This window comes from Chiloscyllium plagiosum, unplaced genomic scaffold (assembly GCF_037043375.1).
Source record: "Chiloscyllium plagiosum isolate Xiang-an unplaced genomic scaffold, Cpla_swu_hap1 HiC_scaffold_17, whole genome shotgun sequence".
Classification (NCBI taxonomy): Eukaryota; Metazoa; Chordata; class Chondrichthyes; order Orectolobiformes; family Hemiscylliidae; genus Chiloscyllium; species Chiloscyllium plagiosum.
In genome coordinates this window covers 29254395-29276844 of record NW_028270155.1, presented here as the reverse complement: position 1 = coordinate 29276844, position 22450 = coordinate 29254395, and the positions used below count along the sequence as shown (strand labels likewise).

Genomic DNA, 22450 nt, shown 5'->3' with positions numbered 1-22450 from the left:
GAAGGATCCCTTGGGGCCTTGGAGGGAAGTAAGGGGGGAGGTATGGGCGCAAGTTTTGCATTTCTTGTGGTTGCAGGGGAAGGTGCCGGGAGTGGAGGTTGGGTTGGTGGGGGTTGTGGATCTGACGAAGGAGTCACAGAGGGAGTGGTCTTTTTGGAACGCTGATACGGGAGGGGAGGAAAGGTCCATTTGGAGGTGGAGGAAATGACGACGGATGATACGATGTATATGGAGGTTGGTGGGGTGGTAGGTGAGGACCAGTGGGGTTGTGTCCTAGTGGCAATTGGAGGGGTGGGGCTCAAGGGCGGAGGAGCGGGAAGTGGAGGAGATGCGGTGGAGAGCATCGTCGATCACGTCTGGGGGGTAATTGCGGTCTTTGAAGAAGGAGACCATCTGGGTTGTTCGGTATTGGAACTGGTCCTCCTGGGAGCAGATGCGGCGGAGACGAAGGAATTGGGAATATGGGATGGCATTTTTACAGGGGGCAGGGTGGGAGGAGGTGTAATCTAGGTAGCTGTGTGAGTCGGTCGGTTTGTAGTAAATGTCCGTGTTGATTCGGTTGCCCGAGATAGAAATGGAGAGGTCTAGGAAGGGGAGGGAGGAGTCTGAGATGGTCCAGGTAAATTTGAGGTCGAGGTGGAAGATGTTAGTAAAGTGGATGAACTGTTCAACCTCCTCGTGGGAGCACGAGGTAGCGCCGATACAGTCATCGATGTAGCGGAGGAAAATGTGGGGGTGTGGTGCCAGTGTAGCTGCGGAAGATGGACAGTTCCACATATCCTACGAAGAGGCAGGCATAGCTGGAGCCCATGCAGGTGCCCATGGCTACTACTTTGGTTTGGAGGAAGTGGGAGGATTGGAAAGAAAAGTTGTCCAGGGCGAGGACCAGTTCAGTCAGTTGAAGGAGGGTGTCAGTGGTTGGTACGGCAGGAAAGGAAGAAGCGGAGGGCTTTGAGTCCTTCGTGATGGGGGATGGAGGTGTACAGGGACTGGATGTCCATGGTGAAGATAAGGCGCTGGGGACCCAGGAAGCGAAACTCATGGAGGAGGTGGAGGGCGTGGGTGGTGTCCCGAACGTAGGTGGGGAGTTCTTGGACTAAGGGGGACAGGACCGTGTCGAGGTATGCAGAGATGAGTTCGGTGGGGCAGGAGCAGGCTGAGACAATGGGTCGGCTGGGGCAGTCAGGTTTGTGGATTTTGGGCAGGAGGTAGAAACGGGCGGTGCGGGGTTGTGGGACTATGAGGTTGGAGGCGGTGGATGGGCGATCCCCTGAGGAGATGAGGTTATGGATGGTCTGGGAGATGATGGTGTGGTGGTGGGAGGTGGGGTCATGGTCAATAGGATGAGGTGTCCGCGAGCTGGCGTTTAGCCTCAGCGGTGTAAATGTCAGTGCGCCAAACTACCATCGCGCCTTCCTTGTCTGCAGGTTTGATAGTGAGATTGGGGTTGGAACGGAGGGAGTGAAGGGCTGCACGTTTCGAGGGTGAGAGGTTGGAGTGGGTGAGAGGGGTGGACAGGTTGAGGCGGTTAATGTCACGGGGGCAGTTGGCTATGAAGAGATCAAGGGCAGGTAAGAGGCCAGCACGGGGTGTCCAGGAGGATGGGGTATGTTGGCCTGGACCAACCAACCCAACCACCCCGTGGCTCAACTCCCCCTCCCACTCCACCAAGGACATGCAGGTCCTTGGACTCCTCCATCACCAGACCATAGCAACACGACGGCTGGAGGAAGAGCGCCTCATCTTCCGCCTAGGAATCCTCCAACCACAAAGGATGAACTCAGATTTCTCCAATTTCCTCATTTCCCCTCCCCCCATCTTGTCTCAGTCCCAACCCTCGAACTCAGCACCACCTTCCTAACCTGCAATCTTCTTCCTGACCTCTCCGCCCCCACCCCCACTCCGGCCTATCACCCTCACCTTAACCTCCTTCCACCTATCGCATTTCCTACGCCCCTCCCCAAGTCCCTCCTCCCTACCTTTTATCTTAACCTGCTTGGCACACTTTCCTCATTCCTGAAGAAGGGCTCATGCCCAAAACGTCGATTCTCCTGCTCCTTGGATGCTGCCTGACCTGCTGCACTTTTCCAGCAACACATTTTCAGGTCTGATCTCCAGCATCTGCAGTCCTCACTTTCTCCTAGATATGGAAACAGCATGATATTTAGGGAAATTTGAAGTTTATTTTCTAGTAACTTATTTTAGAGATGATTGTGGCTTATTCATTGATAAATGACCGATAATTTTGTATTGAATGCATATTTATATCATGATTCAGTGATTTTTTTTTAAAGGTAGTGTTTTGTGGTCTGTATTTAATCAATGGGACAATCAGAATTCCAGACAAACATTTCCTTATACCCTACAAGATGAACAGAACATGCTACATCATGACATTGTTTTCCAGATTTTCAAGTTTTAGAATTTGATTCTAACAAGTCAAATCTGAATTGTCCAAGTAACATCTAACAAACATCTGGTATGGCACTTAGCTGGGAAGGACACAAAAATGCTGGATTAAGTCATGCCACACTCATTGTCTTCCTTTTTCTCCATTTCTCATCACGGAATATCTTTTTGCAACATGGACATTATACAGGTAATGAATGCTCTCACGTACATTTGCCCAAGTGCCCATTACTCAAGCACAATGTTTGATAAAGTGTCAGCAAGCTATTTAATGACCTCAGCCAAGCTCAACTCTGCCCTCATCTGATGTTAACACATACACCAACATTCACTTCTCTGAAGGATCAATTAATGGTGATTAGAAAAAAAACTCTTGTCTAACCTCGAGCTGTTGAGGCCAACTGTACTTGTGTTAAGTCAGCAAAGATTGCTGACCTGGTCTTTATGGCTGTTATTTATGATGCAAACCCACTGAGCCATTAGTAAACTGTTTATAATTCAGAAATAACTTTAAAGTGCTTCACTGTTAAATAGAATGGGTTCCCATTTGCAGTTTAATGTCAGTGGTCATGTGAATTGTGCTGGATCCCAATGTATAGCTGAGCTTTAAGAAAATGAAATATGCTAATATTCAGGGATAAATACTTACTCTTCATCTTGAAATGGACTCCGGAATTGACGTGTGACATTAGAGTGCTCACCTGGATGACTGTGCAAAGCCTGAAAAGAGATACAAATTAACATGGTTTGACAACTGGGCAAATGGACACTGACATTTCCAGGTGCTGCACTCAGAGTGCCCATGGAGGAAGTCTACATTCAGAACTTTCCTGATTCCATATTAATAAAAGAACTTTGGTGAGCAAAAAATATTTTCAAACGCAGATTATGAACATTTTCAAGAATATATCGATAACACATAACACATCACACATGCATTCTAATGATATCTTTTGGGACCAGATTTGCCTACACCAAGCCAACATATAAAGTTTACAACTTATTCATCTGCTTGTTGTACCTTTGAGGAATTAAGAGGCTTACCTTTAGCCTCTCGTTTGCTATTCTCTTCTCATCCACTTCAACTTTTAATTTCTTATTCTCATGCTGTAGTCGTTCATTCATTTCCTGCAGATGGCTGTGTTGTGACAAAGATTACAATAGCAATAACAGAAAGGGTCATTACTGCAGCAAAGATAAAGGAATAATAGAATGTAAATGCAATAACTAACAATGAAAAATATTTCAACCAAAAAGCCATCTGGTAGTCATTAATTTGATGGTGTAAGAAAATGTGCCACAACACTTCTGTAAACCTCAGGTTTTATGTCATAATATTTTTTTGTAATGTATTGATCTTGTAAGAGAAAAACCTTAATCTATCCACTAGCATAGATAAAAAGAAGCTCTCTGCTGAATTTGCCACAAAAGTAGTACACGTTATCCTCGATAAATTTTGTGAGCTGAGTTTAACCTGACATTGTCAATGCTGGCAAGTTCTGTGGAGTGTTTCTTTCCATGAAGCCTAGCAAGATTTCTCTAACTCACTTTGTTACCTATGCACCATGCCCTGCTCATTGCATTGTCTCAATGACAGCAGGTTGTCAATGTCCAGACCTTCCAGAATTTAAAATGCAGTTGTGCACCAGGTCCAGCAGTGTCAGTCTGTTCAGAGCTGCCTTGTGAAGTTCCTGTCAATTGCCCAGGCACATTCGGCATAGGGAAATTGGCACCCTGCTTTTCTGGCTTGGAGGTCCTGGTGGGGCAAAGCAGCGTTGCCCTCTTCCCCTTGGACTATCAAAAGAAACTTCGATGCCACTTTCTGCTAGATTGGCCCAAGGTTGACACTGGATGTTGCTGCTCTCCCATATCACCATACAGACATTATTCTTAATGTGCCTAAACTTCTACCTCTGATTTGATACACATTCCCTCTTTTGTCTCCTGCAAATAGGAGTCACATCTGCAAGGTCTTGGCAGCAAGAGGATATCCCAGCAAGATATCTCCTCTTCGACCTTTGAAGAAGAAGCTACAGATCCCTCATAGGGTGTACAGGGAAGGCTGCCTCCTGCAACCTCACCAGCTCAGATATTGAAAGCTCCATGAGTATTTTAGTTAGAATAGAGTCAGAAGCACATGCTAGTAAGCACATCACTGTTATATTTGCGCAGCTGGTTGAGGAAGAAATGTCCCAAACTGCTCGTATTCAGAGCACTGCCAGAACCAAGGCAGGACAGGATCTCATGTTGTCAATGATTAGTTTCATACAAATGCACAAGCAGATACAGCAGCACATGTTTGTCAAGTTTGCCAGAGACATTGGGCAACTGACTCCAAGGTTGGAAGACTCCACCAACATAGTTTGCACTATGTTGCCTCCAGCACATGAACTTTGGCTGCCTCCATGGGCAGGTAGGTGGCTGTCATGGACAGCCAGGTCCAGCATCCTCAGTGTCTGCTGAGTACATGTATAGGGTGGGGCTTCATCTCTTGAACCATTGGTGCTCAGCACAATTGGCAAGGTAATGGGGGACAAGAGACCTTGACCATCTCATGGGCACCTTCCTCACCAGGGGACAGGGCGGTGCCTGTATGCGCCCAGCTGGAGGAGCAATCACATGCAGGCCGCCCCAGAAGTTTCCCCTCTAAATGGCTTGTCACCCTCACTATGACTGAGCACTCTGGCCACAAATACCCCATTGTCACCAAACCAAATTTTAAAGGCCAACAGACTCCACTGAAAGGCAAGCAGTCTTCATCTCAGTACCAGAACCTGGGACTACACCATGAATAACAGGAGGGAAAGGACAAATATCATCTTCTGAAGGCATGAGTGAAGCTTCACTGATGTACGTTGTTACATTTCTAAATATGTGGTCACTGTTCATCATCAGCTGTGTGAATGTATGTCTTTCGAGCTGTTAGGGTCAGTCCTTCAAGGCTGCAATGTGCTGCTTGCGCATTGCAGCCTTTAGTGGGATTGATTCTAAATGCTGCATGAGGTGATCAGGGGAGTTTGCAGTCAGGATTTGGACTCCACACAGAGCTCAATGTCTGAGTTCACATGCAGAATGTTGTCTTTACAGGTATCCTGTTTTGGTGATCCTGAAAATGATGCTGTCAGAGTTTTCAACACTTGGCAGGGTCACCCATGATGGTAAAGTTGGAGGGGAGGAACCAGACAAACAGCAATCTAAAGCAAGTCCTCAATGGCAATTGAGGCAGAAGATATTTGTATGATATCAATGGCTCTGAAGGTGGATGAAGGCTGAGCAGTAGGGGCATCCCCAGCCGTCAAAGTTTCCTTGCCACCGGAACTGGATCTAACTTCTGGAGGCTGATGAGCAGCAGCACTCTCCCAATAAAAAAGTGTCCTGCACAAGGCATTGACATAGAGGAATAAGACTATCGACACACTTTTAGAATATTGCATGTAATTCTGGTTTCCCTTCTATAGGAAGGATGTTGTGGAGCTTGAAAGGATTCAGAAAAGATTTACAAAGATGTTGCCAAGGTTGGAGGGTTTGAATTATAGGGAGATGCTGAATATGCTGGGCCAGTTTTCCCTGGAGTGTCAGAAGTTGAGGGGTGACCTTCTAGAGGTTTATAAAATCATGAGGGGCATGGATAGACTAAAAAGCCAAGGGCTTTACCCTGGGGTGTGGGGAGTCCAGAATTAGAGGGCATAGGTTTAGGAATTTAAAAGGGACTTAAGGGGCAACTTTTTCACATAGAGGGTGGTGCGTGCATGGAATGAGCTGCCAGAGGAAGTGGTGGAGGCTGATACAATTACAACATTTAAAAGGCACCGGGATGGGTAAATGAATAGAAGGGTTTAGAGGGATATGGGCCAAGTGCCGGCAAATTGAACTAGATTAATGTAGGATATCTGGTCGCATGAACGAGTTGGACTGAAGGGTCTGTTTCCATGCTGTATATCTCTTTTCCTCTATAATTTAAGCTTTGTGATGATCGGTGAGAGGTGACAGGGACAGGATTGTGAGATCTGAAAGTTCCTAGGTTCGGTCCATCACATAGGTGTTTGAGTCTAACTCTGCTGTTTCACTCTTGGAATAGGAATGGGCAAGCATTTCTGCAGCTTTCTTCACAACTGAGCAGCTCTTGTCAGGATCCACTCCACTCAACCTGACAGGGAAGGGCTTGGAAAGGTGCCCTACAAATATACAATTTTTCAGCAACTTAGCTGGAAAACTACATCCAGGCAGCTCATGTCCCTGCAGTCTGTAAACCAAAATCAAACTCAATCTTGAAACATGGAATATACTTACCCTCATAGATAATGAAGAAAACAATCACCCAGAATGAAGAACTGCCTTGGTTGCATGTGAACTCAGGCACGTCAACATTGATATTGTTGCCCTGCAGACTAGAAGTGCAGGTGAAGGGCACTTGAGGGAAGTAGGTAATAGTCACACCTTATTCTCGAGTGGAAAATACAATGCTCAATCCAGGACACATGGAATTGGATTTGTTATCAAGAATGATGCCATTAAACAACTCTCAGAGCTGCCTGTTGGCATAAACAATCATCTCACAACCCTGTCTACAACTTGCCAAGAACCAGCAGATTATTGTTGTTGAATGGTCATCCGAATAAAGCTTTTACTCCACCCTGGACACAATATTCACCAACATTCCTAAGGAAGATAAAGTTATCATTCTTGGGCACTTCAAATGTCAGGATTGGAAAAGACACCAAACTCTGGAAAAGAAGGAGTCAGGAATTGCAGCACCAATGGGATTCTCCTATTCATCAAATTTGTGGAATACAGCTGGTCACCACCATCATGAAAAAGACAAGTTCAAGACTTCTTGGTGGCATCCATGATCAAAGTACAAGCACACGATTAACTATGTCTTTGTTTGATTTCAATGCCAAAAGGATGTCCTCATTACCAAAGTGGTGACGAGTGCAGATGACTGCTCCTAAATGTCTGTGAAATGACATTAGAAGCAGCTAAAGACGAAGAAACAACTCTGAAAAAAAACTCAACATCCTGCAACTTCAAGTGTCAAGTAGACTTGTGACAATGTCTTCACCAAAATCTCCAAGAATTAATTTTAGTGGAGCGAAGGAAATCAAGAAAGAGCTGAAGACAGCCATCATCTCATGCTGTGAAGAGATCATTGGCTCCAAAAGACCAGCAAACACCAAGACTGGTTCAATGAGAATGACTATATCATCCAAATTCGTATCAACAAAAGGCTCTCCATGCCTGGCAAAGCAGCATTACCAGTAAGGCAAAGAGGAGAATTTATTAAATAGCAAAGGCTGGCCTACAAAAAGGAATGAAAGAAATCAAAAATTAATGGTGGACTGAGAAAGCTAAGGGGCTTCAACTTCTTGCTGACAAACAAGACATTAGGGGTTTCTTCAGTCAATTTACAGACCCAACATCCTTGGCCTTAAACCAGTGCAAAGTAAGGATAAGGCTAAGAACCCCGTTAAGAGACAAAGAAAACATCAGCCTCCAATGAAGGGAACACTTCACAGATCTCCTAAACTGTGATACAATCATCAATGACAACATCTTTGAGGAAATCCCCCAATTCCTCACGAAAGATGATCTTGTGCTTCAACCTAGTGTGGCAGAAGTTGAAGTGACCATTAGACAAATGGATAATGGAAAATCTGCAGGAATAGACTGGATTCCTTTTGGATATTTTCAAACTTGGAGGAGCAGAGCTTACCTGTCATCTTCATCAACTGCTCCTGAAAATCTGGGGAAAGAAGAAATTCCTGCTGATCTTAAGGAAGCTGCCATTATCACTGTTCTCAAGAAAGGAATCAAAGTTGACTGTGGGAACTTCGGAAGAATTGTCCTGCTGTCTATCACCAAGAAGATCATTACTTGAATCCTCGCTAGGTGCCTTCTCCCAGTCTCCGAGATAATCCTTCCTGAAAGCCAGTGTGACTTCTGATCAACCTGTGGAACTCTGGATATGATTTTCACAGTTTGAAACTTGAAGAGAAATGCCAAAACAACATCAACTACTCTATATGACCTTCATCGATCTGACCAAAGCTTTTGTCTCAGTCAATTGAGTATAGTAGATCCTGCTGAAGGCTGGCTGTTAATAAGATGTTAATGCATGCTAATAAATGCAGAATGGCCTTTCCCATTCACTGGTCAAATTCTGGTCTCATTGTTCAACACTTGTTTGTAAAATGGAGCTCTTTGCTCTCAATGTCGGGAATCTCCTTCCTGTAGATTCCCAATGGTAAGCTAGCATTTTTATAGATAGAAATAAAATGCATTTCATATGAGGTGGTGCACATTAGGTTCTCTTACACTGGTTGGATGAATATGTTAATATTTTAACATAGGTTGGCATAACATAGGCTGCTTGAATGTGGGGCAGGCGTGGCAGAATAAATTTCAGATAGAGAAGTGAAATGTGATATATTTTTGTAGGAAGACAAAGGAAAGGCAATTTAATGCAAGGGGTATTCTTTTATCGTGTGGCTCACCCCGAGTTTGAGATCAAGATAGACTGGTTACGGAGAAGGCAAAATTAAGAATGTTCTTCAGGCTTAGACTTCAAAGTAACACTATTAGTTATAAACAATACTAAATACTGCCATACATGGTAATGATCCTGGTATGGACCTTCTCAATCCCCACGGATCAATTACTACAGATGACGATGCAAGGCACCTAAGAGGAAAGTAGTGTTTTCTTCAAACTTCGGTATTCAATATGGTAGAAACTTTTTCTCTAAGTGAGAATAAATCTTAAAAATGAGAATCACTTCATTGTTAGAATCTCATTCTGTTGTGTTTATTACCTGAATTGTAAAATAATAGCAGTTTTTACTAGCTTGAAAAAGGGAAAATATTGATATCCGCTAATGTAATTGTACCTGTTAAATTGCACTGTTGAAGTGGGTAGGAACTAGGTACCCAGAGGTAGGCACACTACCACAGTGCAACAAGAGCCCTATTAAAGCTATAAATGGGTAGGATCATACATAGAAACTAGCAACATATATAAGCACACAGAACCATGCTATTTAACATTGTTAATCCTCGACTCCAAAAAATTGTGAATTAAGAAACGAAGCGCAATGATAAGATTTGGAAGGCACGGTGGCTCAGTGGTTAGTCCTGCTGCCTCATAAGTAAAGCGGAGGTTTTGATGGTCTTTGCTTGGAACTGAACACTTTTTCTAGGTAGTATCCCCTAAGATTAGATGTCAACAGTGAAAAGAAATAATAGCTATAAACATCTCAATCTGGTGTGCTGTTCAATCACAATCACAGAATCTATAAGTTACCAAACAAATGTATGGTTTTTCTGTCAGGAGGCATTGTGTTGGATAGCATAAAACTTGCTAAAGCAAAAGTAAAGATTATAGAGGAAATGAAAAATACAGGTAAATTGTAATAGATCAATCTACGAAAATCAAATCCAAATTCCTGGTTTTAGGAACATAGAAACAGGGACCCATGTACCTGCCAACCATTCAGTTCTATCATGGTTGATTAAACACTTCAATGTCTTTATCCATCCCTTACAATTCACCCCTTATGCCACTGGTAATCGGAAATCTATCAATCACTAACTTAAACATACTCAAAAAATGATCCTGCACAACCATCTGTGATAAAGAATTCCAAAGGTTCGCAACTTTCTGAGTAAAGAAAACCTCCTTCAATTCTGACCTAAGTGACATCCTACTTATGTTAAATTGCCTTCTTGGTCCTAGACACCCCAGCCAAGGGAAACGTATTACCTGCATCCACCCTCTCTATCCCTTCAGTATTTTGTAACTTTTGTTGAGATAATCTTCTATTTTTCAAAACTCTGGAAAACACAGACCAATTTGTCCAATTTCTCTTCATAGGATAGTTCAGCAACACTGAAACATATCTAGTGAACCTTAAATGCACTCCCTCAATGACAATAATAGCTCTCAGGAGATTGAAAACTGTACACTGTACTCCAGCTGTGGTATAACCAAATTCCAATACAACTGAAGTAAGACATCACTACTTTTATACTCAGAATGGTGAGTGGCTTGCAGGGGAACGTGCAAGGTGGTGGTGTTCCCATATATCAGCTGCCTTTGTCCTTCTGATGGAAATGGGTGTGTAACTCAGATGTGATATGAGTATGCATTAAGTACTATGTACTATGAATCTAGTCTCTTCAGCATGACAGACCCTCACTTCGACTGAAGACTTTGTGTGGGCATTCTTCTTCAGTTGGTATCAGCGATATAGACGAATATAAGTAAGAAGGATTAGTGGAAGTGAATTTACATATCTGAGATGGTAGTGGTAGATGCAACCACAACATATACCAATGACAATTTTTTATCATTTCATTTCATATAATGCAGCTGTGGTGGATCTGAAGGCACTCTGTATGCTTGTCCACAAATGGGCTCACTTTGCTTTATAACATGAAGTCAGCTCATAACTTTAAATTTTTCCCTTAGTCCATTGGCAACAATATATTGCAAAAGTGCTGAATTTGCAAAGCAGACTTTATAGCATCAACGGCTTCCAAAGGTTGAATGATTGCGCTGCCCAGAACACCCAGAAATTCAAATCAAATCAGGAACCGTGACCAAAATATTGAATATCCCCTACTGGTGCTTTTTATTTTAAGTTGCAATGAAATAAGCTTTCATGTCTCTGAGTACAAGTGGTAAGACATAAATCAAAATGTGTAAAGGTCAAATATATCATAAGACATGTCAGGCACACTCCTAGTCTGGGGAGGCATGGAGAATGTGAGCTAAGGAAAGGAAACTGAAGCTCTGAACTCCGTTTATACGACAATCATCATTGACCTGGGGTTTCTGAAAATAAATATTTACTTGCTCATCTGTACCATCCTATATTGTAATAAACAAAGAACTAATAGATCTGCTTTGTTTCGATCAGACTCATCTACTTCTCAAAATAATTTTGCACATAATTTATCTTTGTAGGTCATTGAACAATTGTGTTTTAAAGGAGCAATGTTGTTTCTATCCAAAGGTGTGTTATCAGGCAGCACAGATGAAGATCTGCAATATTAATACCTACAACAGGCAAGTCTGACATTTACACTAGTTAGTTTCCAGTGTTGATACTTACTCTTTTTCAGTTGTTAGTTGAAGGATTTGCTTTGTTTGTTCTTTGATCTTATTCCCAAGTTTTTCATTGGCTTGCCTTTATAAAAAACACACACACAATGTATTAATTGCTTGCAGTTAATACAGGAAAGACACAGAAAAATCTATAATAAGGAACCACATGGAATGTCATTTTGACCATGGAAGCACCTGGCATCGTGCAGCATGAAAAGTAATGTTTTCATGTTTTATACACCACATTTTTCTAATTTTCCAGTAATTTTATCAGAATTCAAGCATTCAGTTTTTATTTATACTTGTCACGCTGCTGCAGAAAAATATTACAGTCGAATAATTAAGTAAAAAAACAGAACAAATTTGTGTGATTTTGTAATATGCCTTAGTGGATCTCTTAATGCATTCATTTTGGCCAGAAATGTTGTAAAAAAAAAGAACTAACCATTTCCATCTTTTCAGAAAAGCATAACATCATTTGAGGCGGCATGTTGGCTCAGTGGTTAGCACAGCTGCCTCACCGCACCAGCATCTCAGGTTCAATTCCAGCCTTGGGTGACTGTCTGTGTGGAGTTTGCACATTCTCTCCGTGTCTGTGTGGATTTCCTCCCACAGTCCAAAGATGTGCAGGTCAGGTGAATTGGCCATGCTAAATTGCCCATAGCATTAGTCAGAGGGAAATGGGTCTGGGTGGGTTACTCTTTGGAGGGTCGGTGTGGACTTGTTGGGCCGAAGGGCCTGTTTCCACACTGTAGGGAATCTAATCATTATGTGGTTAGTTGCTTTTACCATGTTTTGTGTATTTGGAAAATATCTATGTATATTCATAAATATTACTTTATCGGATTTGATTCTTGGCTTTATTAGCATTGCCATATTTATTTTAACAAAAATACTAAATCAGTGACTCCTTACTGCCATTACAACTTGCTGAACAATCATTCCTATACAATTGCTATCTCTAGTTAGAGATTGGCTTCGGTCTGGGGAGTTTCATTTTATTCAATTTAAACATTCAATTCTAATCTAATACAGGATACAGATACAATAAGCTCAAGGGGTTTGGGTATGTTCTGATTGATGAGAACGTAGTTTGGATGGTTTGTGAAGTTTATTTGTGAGCTCAGGCACAGGGGTCAAAGCAGATACCAGATAGTATAAATAAACTACATTCAGCACAGCTCTGGGCACAAGTTAATTGTACCAGTAGTTCAATGATTCACGCTCCTCCTCATGGTCACAAATGATGTGACAGCAAAATAATCAGATTTATATCAAAATCACCAAGAATGGCGCAACTTTGTTGCTAAGCAGCACATGATGTATGTGTGACACCATAGTGATCCCGTTATTAGATTACTTTTGTAATAATTAATTTAACCTAAAGCTAATAATATCACACCATCAATAGAATAAGATTTGTGATGCTGCTTATTTCTGTGATATGATTAAATGATGTCAGTCACATTACTCACTAATTTTGATCCAGGTTGTTTCTTAGCAACAATCACAATGTTTTCATGAATCAACCACAGGGCGCAACAGAACTTCACTATTCTCTAGTGACATTCAATTTTGGTAATTTTTTTAAGGAATAGATTGTTGGGAATTACTTTAAAATTGAGATATTCATTTAAATAAATTCCAAACATTCAGTTCTGGTTTAATACAAATACATTTACGACCTAAACAATAAAGATGCAATTCACTCAAGAGGCAGAGATTATTATGAATGATGAGAATATATAGCTTGGATGTTTTGTGAAATTAATTTGTTATCAGAAAGGATGCATTTCCAGACAATTTTATTCTATGTAAAAATATACAATAATTTGAAGTTAGTCATTCTAAATCATAATCTATATTGTGGCTGTCATTTTCCATTCACCACCACTAAGTGGTAATATTTGGTGAACACATGTTAAAATGTTGCTTTCAAAGTGGAAAGCTTGTTTATATAGAAAACTAATTATATGAACTAACCTATTTTAAATAAAGCAAACTAATGGAGGAATGTACTTTAGTTAAAAGAGCTACTTGTCCTTAGTATTTTCCTATATACGGCACGGGACTTGGTAGGACAAGACAGCAAATGTAGTTCACATTTTGGGAATTCAAGCACTTCAGTTGGTAGACTTGTCATTGAACTGGAAGGTTGTGGGTTCAAGTTCCCATTCAGTATTTGTTTCATAGCTTAATAAAGGTTATTAATCAATTTGAAAAATCCATCAAACACTCTATATTATTTTCCAAAAGATAACATTGCGAATGTATTCATATTATTAAACATTTTGATCATTGAAGAAACAGACCTGCATTAAATCAACATAAACAGAATCACAAGCAATTTAGGATTGTAATCAGGCTTTCAGTGTGGTGCACTTACATGTGTGCAAAGCCACTGATATTAATATACAAGGTCCTTGTTCTTTGCAGACAGAAAGAACATGTACATATACTGCACTTGTTTGAACTCAACAAAACAGGTGACAGACATTTGCTGGTTTATTTTTCATGGCAATGTCCTGACCAATCAAAGTCAACTTGCCTGGTTTAAAATTTAACAAAGCTCGGTTGTTAACTGTCAATCAGCATGTATGTGTGCATTCTCCATGACAAGACATCTATCAATTACAGTCTGCTTGCTAATCAGTCAATACTCTCCTCCCATGCAGTATAGATGTTTTTTTCCCTTGAATTTGTATTGTTGGGTAATACCCTGATAAGTGCAGGCCAAAAGGTTCAACAGAATGTGTCCTTCTTAGCAACATTATAGAAAGTATCATTGGTCCTGTTAACAGGCCCTCACATTAAAGTAATACTTCATTGTTTGGACACAGGTTTAAAGTTTCATACCCCATTATTGGTCAAACTGCCTAAACTGACAGCTGAACCACATATATATTTGAAACATACTGGAACGTTAACCTGTTACATGTTTAATTTGTGGATCTTAGTAGAAATTAAGTTACTTACTTTTGGTCCTTTACCCACTGGTTAACATTCGCTACAACCAGTTCACTCTCTCGATGCAATCTTGAACTGTCTGACCTTGCACCATGCAGGGATTTTCGTAAGGTCTCGAGCTAAAACAATCCAAAGTTGTCAGTTAGAATAAACTAACTGCAGTGGATTTAAACCTCATGTATCAGAAATAAGTAGTGATGCTACAATGAAAATGTGTTGAAGTTTGCCCATACTATGCCAGGCTGTTTCAGCATGGGCTTGTGACTCTAGCCTTTCACATGTTGAGTTTCTATTTTAGCTATATCGTGCAGGGAAAATCTACTAAACACTTGCAAGAGAATTCCCAACAGAGGTAGATGGAAAATTGGAAGGGCAGTCTCCCTGACTTATAACTGAATTTCAGAGAGGTATTGGCATAGGTCTGACACTAAATTATAGTGGTCCGGGTTTTGCAGTTGAAATGATAAAGATATCTATATTTCAGTCATTAAAACTGTGAAACTAACAGCAAGATCTTGCGTCTGTAGTTAAATGTGAAAATTTGAACATGGTTGTCTGTTAATATCTGCTCCTTCACAGAGTGTGCTGTTAAAGTCCCTATAGACAGTAATTTTGTAGAAGTCAATGAACTGATGGGAACATCCCCTTATAAGTTGTAACATTATTGTTGAAAACACCTGAAAAAAAGTTATGCCATGTAAATGGCATGCAAGTGAATTTACAAAGACCTATACAGACTAACTACTACCTAACAACTTCTCTGGTCCTGAACGTCTATTTTTCATATTTCTGCCATTGTCACACCCACCAATGGTCAGTGACTTGTGTATTAGTATAGCTCATGAAGCCCTTTTAAAAATATATAATTATTTAAGTTAAAGAAGTCTAGCCATTATATTTTCATTTTAAACAGGTTTAAAGTTAGTTTATTACAAGTTATTACTCAAGATTCCTTAGTTTAAAAACATAAAGTTGTTATCAAAAAATATCAAATACCAAGAACATAATAATTAAAGGTAAGACAAAATAATATTTAGAACAAAGCCACATTAGGCCTTTGTGATTTACTGTAGGTACCTTTTGTTTTCTTCTTTCTTGCTGAAGTTAAAAATATTAACATTTCAGATCAGATCCAGTGGCTGAAATGGTTTCTACAGCTGAACAGTTGGCATTTTCTTGTAAAGGCAGGCTGTTCAGAACAGCAAATTTTGGGAGGGACAGAATGTTCCTTATTACTCACCCGTTGTGTGGTTTTAACACTTTCTGGCTCACTTGCCCTCATCAAAATAGTTTTTGGTTTCTGCATACTTTTATTTATTTGATCTCCCTTGGTCTCAAAACTTCTTTCTGCACATTAGCTGCTCTTAGCTTAAGTTTCTTTATACAGTACTGTTCAAAAGCTTGAAATTAAAATCTGTTATTTTGAGGAATTAAGGGCTCCACAAGACAAAGAAAGTATATTATACTGAGTTCCTTTGAAATTCTTCCTCTTGTTTCTCTCCAAAGCTAGAATTCTCATACCTTCATTATCTGTTTGCAAACTTCTGGTATTCTAAATATTTTTACCTTTCCGGGTATATCTTTATGATCCTCTTAAGAGTTTCTAGCTGTATAGATGGGTGTCCTGTAGCAGCATTTTATTTTAGCCTCTTGAGCAGAACCTTATTTGATTTTGGCTAAGTGCCGATTTCATCAAGTTTCATAGAAAGCTTCTCTCCATTAAGCTTAATGACACTCCTCACCATATCATACCAAACTCAATTAATTACCCATCAATTATCTACCTATGGAATCAGCCTCATTTGGTGCTAGCTGGATTTCTACCATCTCACCTTGGCTGGATGAAGTTGCCACTCATCGAGTCAGAGAGGTATACAGCACAGAAACAGACCCTTTGTCCCAACTGGTCCATGCTGACCAGGTCCCCTAAATTGAACTAGGCCCATTTGTCTATGTGTGGTCCTCTAAACCTTTCCAAATCCATGTCGCTGTCTAAGTGATTTTTAAATGTCATTCTACCCACTTTGTCTGGTAGCTTGTTCCATATATACACACCCACCCTATGTGAAAAAGTTGCCTCTCAGGTCCCTCTTAAATCTTTTGTGTTAAACCTATACCCTCTACTTTTGGACTCCCTTACCCAGGAAAAAAAGACCTGACTACTCACCTCATCTATGCCCCTCATAGAGTCATAGAGGTGTACTGCATGGAAACAAACCCTTCGGTCTAACTCATCCATGCTGACCAGATGTCCTGACCTAATCTAGTCCCATTTTCCAGCACTTGGCCCTTATCTCTCCAAACCTTTCCTATTCATATACCCCTCCAGTTGTCTTTTAAATATTGTAATTGTACCAGCCTTCACCACTTCCTCTGGCAGCTCATTCCATATATGTACCACCCTCTGCTTGAAAAAGTTGCCCCTTAGATCCCTTTAATATCTTTCCCCTCTCACCATGAACCTATGTCCTCTAGTTCTGGACTCCCCCACCCCAGGAAAAAAAGACATTGTCTATTTATCCTCTCTATGCCCTTCTTGATTTTATAAACCTCTTTAAGGTTACCCCCTCAGCCTCCGATGGTCCAGGGTAAACAGCCCCAACCTATTCAGCCTGTCCCTATAGGTCAGATCCTCCAACCCTGGCAACGTCCTTGTAAATCTTTTCTGAACCCTTTCAAGTTTCACAACATCCTTTCGATAGGAGTGACACCAGAATTGCATGCAGTATTCTAAAAGTGGCCTAACAAATGTCCTGTACAGCCTCTACAAAGCTCTATAAGATTACCCCTCAGCCTCCAACGCTTCAGGAAAAAAATGTCCCAGCTTATTCAACTCTCCTTATAACTCAACTCTACTTATAAGCCTTTTTTGCATCTTTTCCAGCTTAATAACATCCTTCCTGTAGCAGGGTGACCAGAAATGTACACAATACTTCAAATGTAACCTTACCAATGTATTGTACAGCTGTAACATGATTCCTGCAACAATGAAGGCAAGCATCCCAAATGCCTTCTTCACCAACCCGTCTATCTGTGATGCCACTTACAAGCACCTCTGGATTTTTCTGTTCGACAACACTCCTCAGGGCCCTACCATTAATTACATAAGCCCTGCCCTGGCTTGTCTTAGCGAAATGCAACACCTCACATTTGTGTGAATTAAACTCCAACTGCCATTCCTTAGCCCACTGGCCCAGTTGATCAAGAGTCCAAGCACTCTTATATAATCTTCTTCACTGTCCATCATACGATTAATTTTGGTGTCATCTACAAACTTACCAACCATACCTCCTATGTTCTCCTCCAAATTGTTTATATAACTGATGAACAACAGTGGATCCAGTACTAATCCTTGTGGCACATCAATGGTCACAGGCCTCCAGTCTGAAAAACAATTCTCTACTACCACCCTCTGTCTCAGCATCAAGACAATTTTGTATTGAATTGGCTAGCTCTCCCTGGATCCTAAGTAATCTAACCTTACTAACCAGGCTACTATGTGGTATATTGTCAAATGCCTTACTTATGTCCACATAGACAACATCTGTTACACTGCACTCATCTATCTTCTTGGTCACCTCTTCAAAAAACTCAATCCAATTTTGTGAGGCACAATTTCCCATGCACAAAGCCATGCTGACTATCCCTAATCAGTCCTTGTCATTCTAAGTGCATGTAGATCTTGTTTCTCAGTCTTTCAGAATCCCCTCCAACAACTTGCCCATCAGTTTCCTGGCTTTTTCATATAGCCGTTCTTAAGTCGTGGCACAACATTAGCCAACCCCAAGTCTTCTGGCACCTCACCTGTGGCTGTCAATGATATAAATATCTCCAAGAGGGGCCCACACGCTTTTTTCCCTAGCTTCTGATAATGTCCTGGAATATACTTGATCAGGTCCCAGGGATTTATCTATCTTTATGATTTTTAAGACATCCAGCACCTCCTCTTCTGTAATGCAGACTCTTTTTACGACTTTGCTGTTTACTTTGCTGAGTTCCCTATTCTTTCTACATGGTAAATACTGAAGAGAAATAATCTCACACTTCTCCTGTTGCTCCATACATAGATGACCTTACTAATCTCTAAGGGGCCCTATTCTCTTCCTAGCTACTCTTTTGTTTTTATTATACTTGTAGAATCTATTTGGGTTCTCCTTGACCTTCTCTGCCAAAGCTATCTCATGTCCCCTTTTTGCCTTTCTGATTTTCCTCTTAAGTGTACTCCTACAATCCCCATATTCATCATGAGATTCACTTGTCTATACTTGACATATGTCTCCTTCTTTTCCTTAACTAGTGCCTAAATATCTCTAGTCATTCAGTGTTGCTTACTCCTGCCAGACTTGCCTTTCACACTAATAGGAAAATGCTGGCCCTGAACTCTCATTATCTTGGTTTTGAAAACCTTCCACTTGCCAGATGTCTATTTTAAAACTAATAGAATTATGGTCACTGGTTCCAAAGCACTCCACCACTAATATCTAAGTCACTTGCCCTGCCTTATTTCCCAAGAGGAAGTTGAGCTTTGACTGTTCTCCAGTAGAGCCATCTACAAATTGTTTGAGAAAATTTTCCTGAACACACTTAAAAAATTGCTCCCCAAGCCTTAACACTATGGTAGTCCCAGTCTATGTTTGGAACTATAACAACCTACTGTAACAACCCTATTATTCTTACAGCTATCTGAAATCTCCCTGCATATTTGTTCTTCAATTTCCTGCTTACTATTGGGTGCCCTATAATACAATCCCATCAAAGTGATCACCCCCTTCTTATTTCTCAGTTCCACCCATATAGCCAGTCCTGTCCCTCACTCAACCATGTTTCTGTAAAAGCTATGATATCCCAGTCCCATGTACCCATCCATGCCCTGAGTTTACCTGCCTTACTTGTCAGGCCTCTTGTATTGATATAAATGAAGTTTAATTAATCAGTCTTTCTTTGTTCCCTGCCATGCTTACATCCACTAATATCATTTATTGTATCCGTTGCTCCGGATGCGGTCTCCTCTACATTGGGGAGACTCGACGCCTCCTAGCAGAGCGCTTTAGGGAACATCTCTGGGACACCCGCACCAATTAACCACACCGCCTTGTGGCCCAAAATTTCAACTCCCCCTCCCACTCTGCTGAGGACATGGAGGTCCTGGGCCTCCTTCACTGCCGCTCCCTCACTACCAGACACCTGGAGGAAGAATGCCTCATCTTCCGCCTCGGAACACTTCAACCCCAGGGCATCAATGTGGACTTCAACAGTTTCCTCATTTCCCCTCCCCCCACCTCACCCTAGTTCCAAACTTCTAGCTCAGCACTGTCCCCATGACTTGTCCTACCTGCCTATCTTCTTTTCCACCTATCCACTCCACCATCCCCCCGCCCCGACCTATCACCTTCATCCCCTCCTCCACTCACCTATTGTATTCTATGCTACTTTCTCCCCACCCCCACCCTCCTCTAGCTTATCTCTCCACGCTTCAGGCTCTCTGCCTTTATTCCTGATAAAGGGCTTTTGCCCGAAACGTCGATTTTACTACTCCTCGGATGCTGCCTGAACTGCTGTGGTCTTCCAGCACCACTAATCCAGAACCATGTTGGTATGTCAACAGTGACCTCAGATATTGCTCTTGCTTGAAATGGGCAGCAATGTTTCTGCCTAGAGGTGTGTAACATACAGTGAAGAAAAGCAAAACAGTCTGCATTGGACTGGGAGCCTGTAGGTCTGGATCCTATGTAATGAATGGGTCCATCTGTCTTGTTGCCTACTGAAGGGCCTTACATTGATAGGTTTTGCAGCTTTTTCTAACACATGCCAAGACCTTTACATTACCTTACTCCAGCTGCAGCTAGAGCTATTGTCTTGTCAACTGAGTAGTTACAAGTTCCAGGATGATGGAAGGCGAATGACGCTCTTGGAAAGTAATTTCCAGACTGTGCATTTGTGTGTCAGAGAGGCCCTAAAATTCCAAATCCTCTTTCCAGAAACCTCCTGAGGTCCCAACCAAACCCATCTATAGAGGAACCTTGATTGTCTGAACGAGATGGGCGGGCACTATTTTGTTCAGATAATTGATTATTCGGTTAATTGATTCAATGCCTTTCCTCTGGGGCTCGGAGTTTTCTCTTAAGTCCGCTCCCCATTCAGGAGATTAGGCATCAGCACACTGCGCGCGAGTCCCTGCCCTCACCTGCCTCCCAACCCTGTCCAAAACCGCCTGTGCCCCCAAACCCACCCAACACTGCCCCCCTTCCCCCACCACCCAAACTATCCAACACTGCCCCCCTGCCCGCCCCCCACCCCCCCAACCCCATCCAACACCATCCGGGCACCCAATCGCATCCAACACTGTCCCCCATCCCCCACCCCCCAAACCTGTCCAACACCGCCCTCCCATTTGTCCCCACTCCTGCCCACCCTCCAACCCCATCCAAAACCGCCCACCCTGTCTGCCCCCACCCCCGGCCTCCTGCCCACAGCCCCACCCGTGTGCCCCCCCGCCTGCCCCCGACCCCTCTCCGAGGCAGCCAGACTGGACAACAATAACAAGACTGCTGCTGCTGCCTTTTGGGTAGTGAATCTCCAAATAGTGCGTGCACACACAGCCACACACTCAACTTTTTACTGTAACTTTTTGACAAGTTCCACCTTTGCCATGTACAGGACAATGTTGGAGAGATTATCTGGGGAAGGGGGCTTTAGGGTACACCCCTGTGTAAAACTCTGGGAAAGTCTGTGGGGAGAGAGAGAGGGCAGGAGGTCAGTTGGAGACTGTGCCTGGGTTCCCATCAGTCCAGGATTGTTCTTGACAACATTTCAGTAAGCCGAGTTCACTTTTAATCACTGTAAACAAAAGGCGCGATCAGTGTTGGAAATACGTCTTTTATGTAATGTTTCTATCGGGATCTCGAGATCTCCTTCGGATAATCCGATATTCAGATAATTGATATTCGGAAAACCGAGGTTCCTCTGCACCTGCCTATATTGCTACCCCTCCCCAACAGCCCCATGCCAGGTTTGTTCAGACACTGTACCCACTGGAAGCTAGCACGACTCTATCCAATGGTGAACTCCCCAATCTTGTATGACTCAGCTCTTATCCATGCTTTATTGTGTCATCATCTTATATATTGAGTTGCCTTCACTCCTTTATCTCTCCTGTCTCTGTGCCTGCAGCACTGTATCCCCTTGAATAAAGTTACCAACTCCCCTTCCTGCAACAGTGGCCCGTCATGTTTCCTCTCACCCCTGTGTCCCTTGCTTTTATTGGATGAACATAAATGAAAGACCATAATCCACTCCCTTAACCCACTTAACTACATAACCCTGGATAACAACCTCTTTCTCAATGGCGGCAAAACTAAATAACTGATCATTAACTTCAGAAAGAAGGAGAACACGCCTCCATCTACACCAATGGAGTGGAGGTTGAGAGGGTTGAGACCGTCAAGTTCCTAGGAGTGATGTTAGCTGACAACCTGTCCTGAACTTCCCATGTAGATGTGATGGTCAAGAAGGCACAACAACGCACCTTCCTCCTCGGGTGGCTTACAAAATTTGGCATGTACATACGGATCCTCACCAACTTGTAAAGATGCATCTTAGAAAGCATACTGTCCGGGTGCGTAATGGCCTCGTACAGCAACTGCTCTGTCCAGGACCGTAAAAAAAAACTACAGAAGGTTGTGTGCATTGCCCAGACCATCACCTCTCATCCATAGACCCCAATTACACATGCACCAGCTGGTTCAAGAACAACTCTTTCCCTGCCGTTATTAGACTGATGAGCGGACTCTCTAACTTCAAATAATGCTGATCTTGCTACTGTTGACGCGTGCACTGTAATCTGTATGCCTCTGTCCAACATTTTTCTTCTCTCTTATCCTATGATCCAAATGTCCTTGCTTACCAAGATCTGCCTATACTGTTTGTAAACAAAACTTTTCACTGTACTCAGATACACGTCACAATAAAT

At 42.1% G+C, this 22450-nt stretch overlaps 1 protein-coding gene across 2 annotated transcripts in view; it reads right to left on the bottom strand.

The window, feature by feature from the left end:
• pmfbp1 (polyamine modulated factor 1 binding protein 1) overlaps window positions 1-22450 on the bottom strand; it is a 791959-nt gene that overhangs the window by 63814 nt on the left and 705695 nt on the right. For both annotated transcript variants that reach the window (XM_087995767.1, XM_087995768.1), the window contains 4 exons: window positions 14491-14600; window positions 11522-11596; window positions 3454-3547; window positions 3059-3129 (listed from right to left, as the gene is read on the bottom strand). In XM_087995767.1, the coding sequence (XP_087851893.1) occupies window positions 3059-3129; window positions 3454-3547; window positions 11522-11596; window positions 14491-14600 (350 nt within the window). The remainder of the gene's footprint in view (window positions 1-3058; window positions 3130-3453; window positions 3548-11521; window positions 11597-14490; window positions 14601-22450) is intronic.